This window comes from Lathamus discolor, chromosome 21 (assembly GCF_037157495.1).
Source record: "Lathamus discolor isolate bLatDis1 chromosome 21, bLatDis1.hap1, whole genome shotgun sequence".
Taxonomy (NCBI): domain Eukaryota; kingdom Metazoa; phylum Chordata; class Aves; order Psittaciformes; family Psittacidae; genus Lathamus; species Lathamus discolor.
The window spans coordinates 881,176-894,623 of NC_088904.1; the positions used below are offsets into that span (position 1 = coordinate 881,176).

Below are 13,448 nucleotides of genomic sequence, written 5' to 3' on the forward strand. Positions count from 1 at the left end.
GTCCCAACAACCAGGGCACGCTCGCTTCAGCGCTGACGTCTCTCATTAGTTCTCACCCCTCGCTAACTTCAACAGCAAGGAAGGAATCCGACGGTGTTCTCGCTGGCATACAAAGGGTTAAAGCCCCTCTCTTCCTCCTCCGCTTTCCATCACCATTTTCCACAGGCTCACAAGGGGACAAGGAGCACAAGGTGCTCCCCAACTACAGCCCTGGGCAGGAGCGCTTTCATCTCCCCCCTAAAATCCCCTCCAGGAATGCATGATCCAGCTCCAGCCATGCACCGTTTCCTACCTGCTGTAGGAGATGTGTTTTACACGCCTGGGCTGCTGCACGCCCTGCATTTGCAGGATGCGGGTGCAAGTGCTGAGCAGTGGGGGACGGCCTGGAGGCATGGCTGGAGGAGCAGAGGAACAGCTTTGTCACAGCAGTGACCAGGAGACAGAGGAGAGCAGAGGGTAGGAAGGATGGGAAAATCACTGGGGATAAGGAGACATCAACAGGCAAGATTTAGATGAGACATTAGGCAGAAGCTCTTCCCTGTGAGGGTGCTGAGGCGCTGGCACAGGGTGCCCAGAGAAGCTGTGGCTGCCCCATCCCTGGCAGTACTCAAGGCCAGGTTGGACACAGGGGCTTGGAGCAAGCTGCTCCAGTGGAAGGGGTCCCTGCCCGGGGCAGGGGTTGGAGCTGGAGGAGCTTTAAGGTCCCTTCCAACCCGAACCAGTTTGATTCCATGAAAACGCAAGAGAACTGGAGCAAGATGGAAAGGAGGGAGGTGTTCAGAGCCAGAGCAAGAAAGTGAAGATTACATGGAGGAGACAAACCATGGAGCAGATGAAAACGGGCGAGAGCAGCCAAATTTGAGACAGATGGAGAGTGGGGAGCAAGAATGGGATGTTTGGAATGGGTTTGTATTTCAAAGCAGCGGCATTAGGGAGCGGGGGCGCTTGCAAGAGGGGTAGAGGCAAGGAAGATGGCTCTGTGATTTACACTGGTCTTCACAAGAGGAGCGAGAGCTGCAAACCGGGAGCAGGACTGGTGCAGGCGATGGGGAGGGTCTCGATGGAGGTGATCAACAAGACTGAAAACACCCCTTTGGAAGGGTCCTGCACACACTCTGGCCCCCAAATGCAGGGTTTTACCAGCAGATTCTGCACTTCTTTTCCCCACGGGCCTTTTCCCAGTGCCTCACAACTAAAGTTAAAATGAGGGGTTTCTGACAGAACAAACAAACAAGGAGTGAATTATATTCCATTTCCCCGTCAATAACTTCTCCCCAACCCAGTCGTCTTATCATCATAAAAAGTCCATTAAGCAGTAATTGGGCAGGCAGCAGAACGCGGGGCTGGGCCGCGGAACACGAGCGCGCTCGCTCCCCAACTGGCCTTTTCTGGGAAGGCAGACAGGATAATTATAGGCTTCAGACAGAGACTTCCTCTTACTGTCAGCAGCTCCTGGCTCCCTTCAGGGAGATGGGACTGGCGAGGCTGGGAAGGGAGGGTAAAAAAAGACCGAGGATGCTTTTTTAGAAGTGAAATGCTTCCACCTTGCTATTCCCCTGCTGCTGGTCCACCAGAGCTGCACCCACCTCAGCAAAGCTGGGCTATACAAGGACGGAAGGCAGGTGTATTCCCTGTTGGACACAGGGGAATGGCACTTTAAAGATTCCCCCCTCTGCCTTCCTGTGGAGGATATGACCCAGCATGGGATTTAACACAAGCAGAAGACGGGTGAGATAGACTGAGAATTCATTTCATCCCCCTTTGCTCCCCTGGCTGTCCAACAGCCCCAGTGCCTGCTCCTTTCTGACACCAGCCTGCGCTGCCAGCTCCCAGCCTGCCCCTCAGCCTGGATGAGGCAGCACACCTTCCATAGCCAGCACCGTAGCAAGCTGTTCTTGCCAGGAGGTTTGTCATTTTAGGGATCTGGCACATCCATACAGGCTCCTATCTGCAACTCACTCAGATACAGACCCTTTGGAAAAGAAGATATGAGCCTGCAGCAGTGGAAGCAGGGTAAGACTGAGGCTACCAAAGATCTATTCCTAGTTCTGACACCCAAGGTGAGAAAAACCACGTTATCCTGCCTGCTGGAGGGGGAGCATAATCCTTCCTTCTGGTCTAGTTTTCGGAGATGGGACCAGGCCTTATCGCAGGGGAACAGCAGCTAGCATGAAGTCATCCAGCTTCAGCAGGAATTCTCCAGGCTACCATCATACATCCATATGTATGGAAGGGATCCACCTTTCTCCATAGCACACAGGGTGTTTGTCACTGCCACAGATCAGTCACAAACCCAGCACCTGGCACCTATCACAAAGCAAAAGAGCACGCAGGAAGCCCTCAAACCCAAGCACATCCTACCCATAGAGGCAGACAAAGAACAACGGGAGCTGAAGCTCTTCCTGGCTCGCTGGGTGATGATCACAGGAGCCAGTCTCAAGGTGATCTTTAGCTGCTCATCTGCAGAATACCTCCAGTGTCACTGTATACACTCACTCCAACAGATCCAAGCCCAGGCTGAAGATCTAGCACTCACCGGCACGCTCCGCCTGATGAATAAACCCAGCAGCTCCACGGAGGTGAGGGAGGAAGAGGACGGAGCCAAATTAATTTGACTTTATTAATTAAAACCCCCACCAAGCCTCCGCACCCCACCGCTCTGTGGGGGCTCTGTGTGTGTGTGTGGGGGGGGAGCTGTGCTCATTAATTATGCAGAGAATGCAAAGCTATCGGCCTCTGAATGAGCTGAAAGTGAGGAGGAACCCGTTCAGAGCGGGCAGAAACGGCTCCCCAAGGCAGCTGAGATTTCTCTTGCAACTTCAAAGGACAATAAATTATTCAGCGCGCTCGCGCCACTCCGCACGCTCTCGCACTCTCTCCCCTTCTCAATTTTATGCTCCTGAGTCAATTAAAGGTTTGCAGGACTCGGGGAAACTTTGTGGAATGCTAAACCACGCGCAGCTCCTTCTGTTGAGCTGCGTTTGGTTTCTTCCTTCTTTAAAGCTTTGCTTTTCCTCTTGGCCTCAAAAGGCAACAGAAATGATGCTGTGCATTAGAGATGAAGCTGCCAGCACTGGGTTTAAGTTAGCCTGCATGGTACAGCAATGTTTCATGTCTGCAACAAGCAAGATGGGACATGCTCCATCTTCCCTGCGCAATGCTGCTATGAAAACAGGTCAAGCTGTGTTCCATGTCAACTGTGTGAATCATTCATTGCAATAGCCCCTTTCAAAGTCCTAGTGGTAGATGTCCAGAATGTGTTTCTAACGCTGTCTCCTGGCACTCTTCAGGTCCAGGTTAGCTGCGATCTCTTCCACAGTCACGCTGTTATCTGCTGTGCCCTTGGACGGAGAGAGCAGCTCCTCTGCCAAGGCCTAACAGGGCTGTTTAACGTTTGCAGTATGAGAACCCCAACCCAAGCCTGAGCCTGATTACACCGGCCATCAACGTGGCCAGAGAAGCCCTTGCTCAGAAAAGCAAACCTGGGCAAGCAAAAGGAGGGCAGGAGGGTTGAGAGGTGCAGTCACAGAGCAAGGCCGCTCCTGACTCCCGTTCAGTGCCCACTGATGGTTCTGCATGCAGCAGATGGCATAAAACGTGACTGCGTTCATGAACTTTAACCATCCCCCCAAATTAAAGGCAGCCGCAGTGCAGGGAACATCACAGCAGCTCTCTAAGGTGGGAACTGGGACCAATTAAGTTGCAAGAGAACATCCTTGACTGGAGGGGAAGAGTGGCACAGAGTAAATCAAACTGTTCTTCAGAGACTGTGTCCCACAGGCCAACTTGAGCCCAGATTCCATCCCACACACACTCAACGACGACATTCCTCTGGTCAGGCGGCCTTGAGACGCACTCTGCTTGCCTTCTAAGAATAATATTGGGCTTGCCAGGCCACAGAAAGGGTGGGAATACCCTCAGAGATTCCCTTTAGTGACCCGGGAGATTCCTATCTCGCTGGTCTCGAAAAGACACAACCACACAGCCCTTGGCAAGCAGATGAAAAGCTGATGTGAGCCGGGGTCTTGGGGAGATAACCAATGCAAGAACCGAGTGAAAAGGACACCCAAAGGGGAAAGTCCCAAAGGGGTAAGTACTGGCTCCCTGGTGAAGCCTGACCCAGAGGGAAAGCCCTCATTCTGGCACCCAGGTCTGGTGAAGACACACTTCTCCTCTCTCACACATACTCTGTAGATGACATTTCCACACAAAGCGCCTGTTTACACAACAAACAGATGCTCTTTTCCCCTAACTTAACCATCTAATGAAGCTGAGCAGCAAGAACCTCTGGCTGGGAAAAGCTCCTTTACCAGGAGACACCCACGACTGGGTCCCAAGCACCCGTGGCTGCTGCTGTCCCCAGGTGCTCCTCAGCAGACATTAATCTAATAAGCATTTGCAGTGTGGGGCACAGCTGAGACCCGGGAGGTGACAGCATCTCCTGCCCCCAAGGAAGCGCTTTCAAAAGATGACTTATTTCCTCTCCAGTTCCTATAGGAGGCAAACAGAAAAGAGCCAAAGAGCTACATCACTCAATCCAAGCAGGGAAGGTTTAATTTCATCAGGCACTTAAACAAGGTGACACAGAAGCTTAATTCAGTGTCCTTGAGTGGGATGACAACCAGCCCAGAACCCTCAGCAACCACAGCCTGGGTGGCAGCTGGCAGATGGAGAAGGCAGCAAAGGAAAGGGCAATTCAGAAACAAGGACAGCAAGGCATCTCCTTGCCTACATGGGGAACACAAGCCGCAAGAGGAGCTGGGAGGGAAGCAGGGATCTCTGCCTTCGAGGAGGATGCAATTCAGATGCTGCCTCCTTGTGCATACCATGAAGACTCTATCACTGAAGGAACAATGTGCGACACTTAAGCCCACCACCTACCAACTGACCACGCAACCTCCTACGTGTCCCCAGCTTAACTCCTGCACCCCCTTCAGCCCATACCCATGGGGAAAAAGCCTTTTTGCACTATCCGCCTGGCTCCTGATCCCCAGCAGGCACACTGCCATGTACCTGAACTGCTTGTGGGGCAATTCAGCCTCATCTTCCTTCCCTTGGGTCAGTGCTGTTGAACTGTCACATACCAGTCTCAAACACTTATAAATGGAGCAGCTTTCTCCCACAGTGGAGGAAGATTCACTTCTCACTGATGTCGTCTTAACACGTCTAAGATGGAGCTTCCTTGATTTTTACTACCATCTTATCTGACAACTGCTGTCTTGGCCAACAACAGATCAAAGCCAGGACCTCCAGAGCTAAAAGCTGTGAGCTCTGCTGCGGAGGCTAATCCTCTGTGGATAAAAGCATGGGAGGGACCATTCAGCAGAGAGGAGTCAGATGCATCTCTAAGTTGCTGGGATCTGGATCTCAGCGAGACAAGCCTGCAGCCAGCCACCAGCTCCTACATCACATGCCATGGAGCACACACATTCCACACACCCTTCTTCATTGCACCAGCTCCTGAAACACAGTGTTGCTTCATCAGCCTGAACATGGACAGGCTGGGAACACTGGGGCTGTTGAGCCTGGAGAAGAGAAGGTGCATGGAGACCTCAGAGCAGCTTCCAGTGTCTGAAGGGGGCTACAAGGATGCTGGAGAGGGACTCTTCATCCTGTGCTTCTATGATCACGACCTTCTCAGCTCCAATCCCAACCCTCCACAAGCATTTTCCACCCCTTCCACCAGCCCCACATGCGTGGTGCAGCCCCTGCTGCCATCTGCTGCCAGGCTCCACGGATGCTCTGCAGCTCACGGAGCACGAGAGCCCCCCGCACACATGGCCCAGCATGAATGACTCTGTTCTGCAAAGTACCAGTGGAGCAAGGGCAACGACAAGGGACGCGAGCCAGGGTAATGCATCATCAAAGGGGCTTTTTTCTCTTATTTTGTCAACTGCAATTTAGATTTAATTATTTATGGTAATACTTCAGAGTGCGCTGGTAAGCGTTCTGTAATGTCGTTTATAAAAGGAAGGAAACCTAAGTAATAACTAATGTTTGCTACTGCATCTGCTATTAAATCTTTGCTGGGGTGGAGAGAGCCACACACCAGCCTCCTGTGTATGCAAAGTACCAATTAGCAAAGCACTATTGTAAAATGCAAAGGTTTAATCAATGGGAAAAATCCACTTGAAAACAGAGAGCATGCTGATTTCAGTTATCAAACCCACGGCATTTCTATGCAGTAGGCAGCCTTCTATCTGCAACTGAGGAGCGTTTCGGAGTGGGTACGGTGCTCCTCCGGGTAGCAGAAGAGGGCAGGAGAACCTGACCACTGCTCGAAGGCCCAGCCAGACACACTCTGCACAGTGCTGGCAGGGAACATCCCATCCAGCTCCAGCCACCGAGATGAGACTCACTTTGCCTATGCACACAATGAGCTGTTTCAAGGTGCTCACTGCAGAGGTTTCATGACTCAGGTTGGCTCTGACTGGGAAAAACAAGGCTTGGTTCTGTGCCCAGGTCCAGCAGCCATTTGGGAAACTATTCCCTTCCCCAGCCCCGTATCCATACCTCATCTGTCCACGCTGTTGGGTTTTGTCCCAGCTCTATAGGGCACAGGTCCTGCCTCTGGCTGTGCAGCATGTCTGGGCACAGCTCTTAGGGAAGGTCTCCCCTAACTCACTGCAGCAACGCGGATTAATGCCGCTTGTACAACCAGCTGAATCCTTAACAAAATAACACATCCCAGTTAATGAGAGGCCATTGAAAATAATCCTGGAGTGAGCAAATTCCAGGTCTGTGGCTGCCCTTGACCATACAGAAGAAACAAAGAAAGTGTCCATACACAACCGAAGAAAAAGAGAAGAAACGGGTCTGCCTTCTACCTCCCCATGATCATCCTCGTCAGCTTCCCAAGGAAGAACAGCAGGCAGAGAGTGGTGTGGTGCTTTGGGTTTTTCATTTAAATGGCAGCTTCCTTTAAATAGAACGCTCCTGCCATGGAAAGATTTAAATCACTGACTGAGATCAATTAGCCTGGGAAACAAGGGAAGTATTTTAATGGCCCTTTGATTGCGGAGGCCACAGCTCCTCCGGCGCTGCACTGGAAGAGGAGGCAAGTTCCAGCCTTCAGCCCCATGTTTTGCTGCAAGGGGAGCCGTTCCCCTGCGGAGCTCCCAGGAGAGTCCCAGGGCTTTCCTACCTGTGATGCTGGGCTTCCCGAGGCAGCAGGGACACCAGCCCAGGGCAGCACAGACCCTGGGGGCTGCAAAGCCTTGGCAGCCCCTCTGCTGAATTAGGGCAGGAAATCGGGTCAGCGCCGTGGCAAGCACCAGCCAAATGGAAGGCAGCCAAGGGATTACACGAGAGGCAGTGTGAGAGAGCCCAGGGCCATCTGATGGGAGAGGACACTGTCAGAACAGAGTGACAGCTCCTCACACAGCCTCTGCAGTTGTGACAGACAAAGCTGTTTGCTGTTTGCATGCCTCAGTGGGGAGCACTGCAGACCGGGATGCTCCTGACTGCACTCTCCAGGAGGAATTCAGCTGCCCCTCCAAGATCAGGAGCTTCCAGCTCAGCAGCAGCAGCAGGCAGATAGCAAGGGCCATGGGGCAATTCCAACAACCGGCACCCCCAAAGGCAGACAGGTCAGGGAGGTGCTGCAGCGCTCAACAGGTTAGCAGAAGAGACAATGTCCGGCCCAACTTCAGCTGCACCTCAAGCAGGTAGGAGCAGCCCCACCTTGGACACCGCATCCTGCAACCGCAGCGTTCCCTATCTGTGAGCAGCAGGAGTTAGAAAAGCACAAAACCTCCCTGTTCAGGATCCAAGGACACTGCAGAGCTAAAGAAGAGAGAAACTTGGCTGCGAGCAGCGAGGTGTCTGCTGAGCAGTGACAGATTTCAGCAGGGCTTGGGCCACGCAACTGGTGCCTCCTGCGTGTGCTCAGCATCAGCCCTTCCCGAGGGCAGGTTTCCACCACAAGTGCTTCCGAACAGCCACACAGCACGTGGGATCTCCCAGCTCTGCTGGAACCTCCGAGATCTCATCCCACAGAAGACAAGGATGGACAAGATGCTTGTTCCTTCCCAGCAAAACCAAATCCATGGGAAAACCAAAGCCACAGAGCCACGATTTTGAGCAGCCTGGATCCTGCAGAGTGCCCACTCCCAGCAGTGAGCACCCAGGGCTTGAGGTACACTTAAAAGGACCCCAGGTTTCACAAGCACGCAGCCATCGCTGGACGTGATTCAAGGTCCTACTTACACAGAGAGACACTTGCACACACATGAACTCCATCTGCGCCTGCAAAGCTGTACTGCTTGCTTTGAAAACAAGAGCAGAGTGGTTTAGCCAAGAGTGTTACAGCAAACCAGTGGCAAGAATGGGACCCTGGAGCCCTCACATGGGATTTGCCACTAAGCATCCCCTCTACTGCATAAAGAGGCAGGAATGGAGATTTCTGCTTTGCAGTCTTCTGCTTTTGGAGGAGCCAATGGAGCCTACCTACCACCAGTGCCCATCTTCACAAGCCAATGAGGCCACTTGCTCCAGCTGGACCCAGGTGGAACACAGCAGCTCCAATGGTAGCTTGACCATCCACCCTAGGTGCTCATAGCATTAACCATGCATCCTGGATGCTCATAGCCTTAACCATCTACCATAGGTGCTGATAAAGAACCTACAAGGGCACTGGCTGCAACATCCTGGATAAATACTTGGGCAAAAGGCTGGTGCCAGGCTCCTTGCTGCCAAGCACTGCACTGTTCCTGCTACTCCAGACAGCAGTGGCTCAGACTGGAGCTTCGTGTCTTTATGAACACCAGCGGCACCATTTGAGGTCCAGCCTGAGCCACAGCTGCGCACCAAAAATGTGACCCTAGAACACATCTCCCAGCAAGAGCAGGATCCGCTCATGGTAATAAACCCTGATACCAAAGTGATTACACTGAACGCTGCCACGGGCTGTGCTGAGCAGAGCAGCCCTCTCACCAGCTCAAGCAGCTTTGTGGGGAGGCAAAAAAGCTCTAAGTCAATCAGCTTGGCAGAGTCTATTCCCCACTGATCCCAAGCGATCAGCCTCCATGTCGAAGGAACATTACATTGGAGTCGATGGAGATTTTCACTTGGGTTTTTTTTGCTGCCCTTTTTCCTTTTTTTAAAGCAAGAATTGAAAGGCAGCAAACCTAAAACTGTGTTAAAGTGGACTTGGTTCACCCAGGGGAAGCAGGAACGTAACATTCTCTCTTCAGACGCTGTTCTGAATCCAGCCCCGGCAAGGAACGTGACAACAGTCACTAGTGTCCGACATGCCTGAAAGGCAAGAGCAGGAGAGGACACCATGGGCCAGCCGGGGCTGGGAGAAGGGGAAGGAAGCAGCAGGAGCTGCCAGGCACTTCCCTTCTCCCCAGTTCTGTGGCAGTGTTCGGGGCAACCTGCGCTGGCCGGGTCAAAGCAGGGGAGGAGCAGTAACTTACTTTCAGCTACGCAGCCTATCAGCAGCACAGACAGGAGGTTCACGAGGGAGACCAGCGAAGACATCCCAGGGCTGGGAAGGATCCTCATCCTCTGCAGCGGCCTTCAGCCCCAGCCGGGAGGCTCCGGCTCAGCAGGACTCGCGGCGTCTCCCCAGCGTTGTCAGCACCTGCGGAGGCACAAAGGCACTCAGAGGGAGGAAGCAGGGGAGCGGCATCCATGGGGAGGAGGCACCCAGACAGAGCCCAGAGAGAGCCCTTGATGTGGGGGGGAGCAGGCAGCCTTCGCCTTGGTACCACGAAGGACTCGGGTCAGAAATTGCCCTGAAAGAGCAATTTTTCCACATAAGCACAGGGCAGGCAAAGGAATCCATAAACCTGGCACAGGAGGAACCATGCACAGGGATTGCTTCCCTGCCTGGGCAGGCTCTGTGCTGTGCAGCTCCCATCACCCCAGCCACCCAGCCTGACCCTCAGCCCTGCGATCAGAATCCTTGCTGCCAAGTCTCCGGGGATCCCTACCATAAGCTGGGATCACAGGAGCAACCCTGCATGTCCTACAGTCCCTAAGCTGCCCAGTGCCTCAGTTTCCCCCCACACAGAGGAACCACATTACAGAGTTAACGCAAAACTGGCAGAGATAAAACCTGGAGCAGGAGGTACCACAGTTGATCCTGCTGGATCCTAAGGCACATTCCCATGGAGACAACGCCTGGCTCCCAACGGAGCTGCCTGCTTGCAGTTTTATCCTGATCCATTTTCAAAGCTGGACTGGCATTAAGGGAGCTGTATTCTTAGCAGCTACCCCAGGCCTGTGTGTCAGTACTGGGAAACGCTTCATCCTTCAGTGACAGAAGTGAGCTTTGCCCCAGAGGGCTGAAAACAGAGTAAAACCTGCAGCCACAACCTCCTCCCAGGGTCAGCAGCTGAAGAGGTTCCTCCCTCAGCCGCTGAGCACCAGAACAATGGGATGCGGTGGTGTGAAGGATGCTCTCAGATGTGCACCGATTCCTTCCTGCCATCGGTTACCCCAATTAAAAATCAAACCTGGGGTTTATCACCTTCTGGAGAAGAGCCAGGTAGGGGATATTGTACAGGATCAAAGGCTTTCAAAGCACTAAGGGGATAGTGAGCTTGCTTAAGCCTTCTGATACACATCAGGGTAAGAGACCGTTGGGACAGGCAGGGTGAAGGGGCATTTTAATCCTTTTCTGTCCCGTTAACTCTCCAAGGCTGGACTGGACACAATTGAAAAGCAAAGGCAGGATGAACACGAAGCCCTCGTATGTACTCGGCCCTAAAGAGCAACTTCTCAGCGACAGCTTTGGACTTGCCCTTTGAGGTTTACAAAGCCTCTGCTGTGTGCTCTGTGTCAGCCCAGCTCCAACGTGCTTCAGCACTGCCTTGTGCAAAGCAAGCAGAAATACTGATACTGTCGCACAGAAAGAGACCAAATTGGGATTATAGCACTAGGAATCTCTTCAAATGTTTGTTCTAGACACAGTCAGAGGAACACAAAGGCTCCAGCCAGACTTAACACGGGGCTCGCAGGGTTCCAGGGCACAGAACAACGCACTGGGGTTTCTTTTGTTGTTGTCAGAGGCGAGCAGAGACTGGGAACGTTCTGAATAGCTGTGATGGGAACTGCTCATTAAACTGGGGATGTGGTGGCAATGCCAGCACAACAAACGGGACCGTGATGCTGTTTGCTGGCTCTCCCTTCTCCAGCCATGCAGCTCCTAGTTCCCATCAGCGAGGCTGGAGGGGCACAGGGCTGGAGTCAGAGCATCCTCCCAGCCACATCAGTTCTCTCTGTTACCCCTCCCAGGGCAGAGCAGTGCAGAAGCTCTTGGTTCTCTTTGTCAGAGCAATATCCCCCGCACCACAGCCCCAGTAAATGCCTCCAAACACCAACTGGAGCCTCATCTGCTCTCCAAATGCAGCACCAGTGACCCTCCATGGCTCAGAGCAGCCAAGAGGCTGCACTGCCCCATGCAGCACCCCCCAGGAACCCCCGATGCTGGAGCTGAACACAGGCACTTGAGGGAGACGTTCCAGCCTGGCAGCTCTGCTCCCCCACATCTAGCACAGCTTTTCATGCTGTAACGGGCTCCGATAGAGAAGGTCTGGTAAAGGGGATACAGCAACAGCTCCAAGATTAGAGAAGGAGATGCCAGAGGGTGACACTTCCGCTCCGGTGCTAATGTGCTTCCCGAGCCCTTGACGGAGACAGAAAGTGCTGGCAGAGATATTAGGACATGTCAGCTTCAATCCAGCAACTCATCCTTCAGAGCAGGTCCGTCACTGCCTCTCTGCCCCTGGCTATGGGATTTTCAGGACACCAAGATGTGCACCCACCTGGATCCCTCATGGATAGCAAGGAGAGACTGGGACAGGAGCTTGCTCTGCTCTCCTGGCAGCACCCTGGCAATGGGAGACTGGAAACAGACCCTTACCCTCAGCACGATCCCTGCCTACAATGCAGAACATGCCACATGTGCCAAGCCAGCTGCCATGCAGCAAGGCTCTCCTGGCAGTGCTGAATTCAAGTGGGAATGGCTTTGAGGAATGCTCAAATCACAAGGGCTCTATCCCAGATCCTCTTCCCCTCTGCTTACCTTGTCTATGCTCTTGGAAGCAGGTTTGCATCACTCCTGCCTGGCTGCTGAGCACCCAGCCAAGGCCCTGGCACCACACAAGTCAACATAATGGCAGTTTTCCTGCACTGCTCCAAGGACCTTCAAACCCTCTCTGAATGCTCTGGCACAAGATCTCCTGCAATGTAAGCAAACCACCTACTAGACCTCAATCCTTGCTAAAGAATGCAATTAAGCGAAGCCGTGGCCCCCCGTGGGGTCAGATTTGTGCTAGATACGGTCACATTTCAGGAATAAGATTAATTCTTACAGTAAAAGGGCTCCTGTAAGGCATTCATTCTGCGCACGGCCTAATCTCTTGTACAGCTCGCTCTGTACAAGTGCGCACCTCATCAGTGCCGAGCACAGGATCTGCACGAGTATTGTCAGCAATAACAGAACTGAGCAGCACTTGCAAGGAGCAGCTTCCCACTGCGGCTCCTGCAGCCAGGATGGAGCGAGGGACCCGAGGGTGCAAGGCACAAAGGGGGAAATGCTCAGCAGCACCCACATTTCTAAAGAGCTTAAGTTCCACTGAGAGTCAAAGGGACTTAACTTAAGCCGCTAAGATGCTTGTGAAGCTTTTCCTCCCATTTCAGAGGGTGCTGGACACCCAACTCCCCTAAGCCACTTTGAGGGGATACAGGAGGAGGGGGCCTGATCTCCAGAGCAGTTTGGCTGGCCCGGTCCTCATTGCTTGAAGAGGAGCCTGTGGGAGATGCTGCAGGTACGGCTGTGGGGATGGGTCAGCCCTATGCAGGCACGTTGCCACGTGATGCTTTTCCTTTGCCCTCAAGGTGCCAGTGATAGAAATGTTAGTTCTGCATTTAAAAAACCATAAACGCGGGAGGGAGGAACCATCCCTTCATTTCAGATTCACTGGAATAGAACAACTTGAAGACCAGTTGCACCACAGAAGCATTTGGGCTTCTCTTCTGTTTCAGCTGCCTGCGGAAGGGAGAAGGGTGACTTTAAAGCAATTCCCTGCAAAAAAGTTCCATCCAGATCCAGGAGATGATTAAACATCTTCATTTTCAGCAGCTGCTGCAGGAGAATGACTCCCATTAGACATATCAATCGGAGCAAACACCTCGCAGGCAGAGGGCTGCGCTGAGGTCTCTTTTCCTCCCAGCAGCACCAGCTTAGTTTGTGCTGCGTATTAACCAAGGGCACTGGGTCACTTCATTTCCTCCCAGCAACCTCTTTATAGAGAGGAAGAAAAGCTTTTAGCACAACCACGAGCTCATTTGTCACCTCCCCTGGGGACGGGAGAGACCAGATTTCCATTTGCCACCCCACGTTCCTTGCTTGCTCCCATCTAACACCCTGCCCTGGGCAAACCCAGTGCCGCCGGGGCTGGGACCAGGAGCCAACGCTGGAGGCCTGTGCTGTGTGC

At 53.0% G+C, this 13,448-nt stretch overlaps 1 protein-coding gene across 7 annotated transcripts in view; it reads right to left on the minus strand.

Moving 5' to 3' along the window:
- Positions 1 to 13,448, minus strand: part of PTPRS (protein tyrosine phosphatase receptor type S) — a 122,938-nt gene that overhangs the window by 81,866 nt on the left and 27,624 nt on the right. For all 7 annotated transcript variants that reach the window (XM_065699945.1, XM_065699944.1, XM_065699942.1 and 4 more), the window contains exon 2: positions 9,420 to 9,586. In XM_065699945.1, the coding sequence (XP_065556017.1) occupies positions 9,420 to 9,507 (88 nt within the window). In that variant the 5' untranslated portion in view covers positions 9,508 to 9,586. The remainder of the gene's footprint in view (positions 1 to 9,419; positions 9,587 to 13,448) is intronic.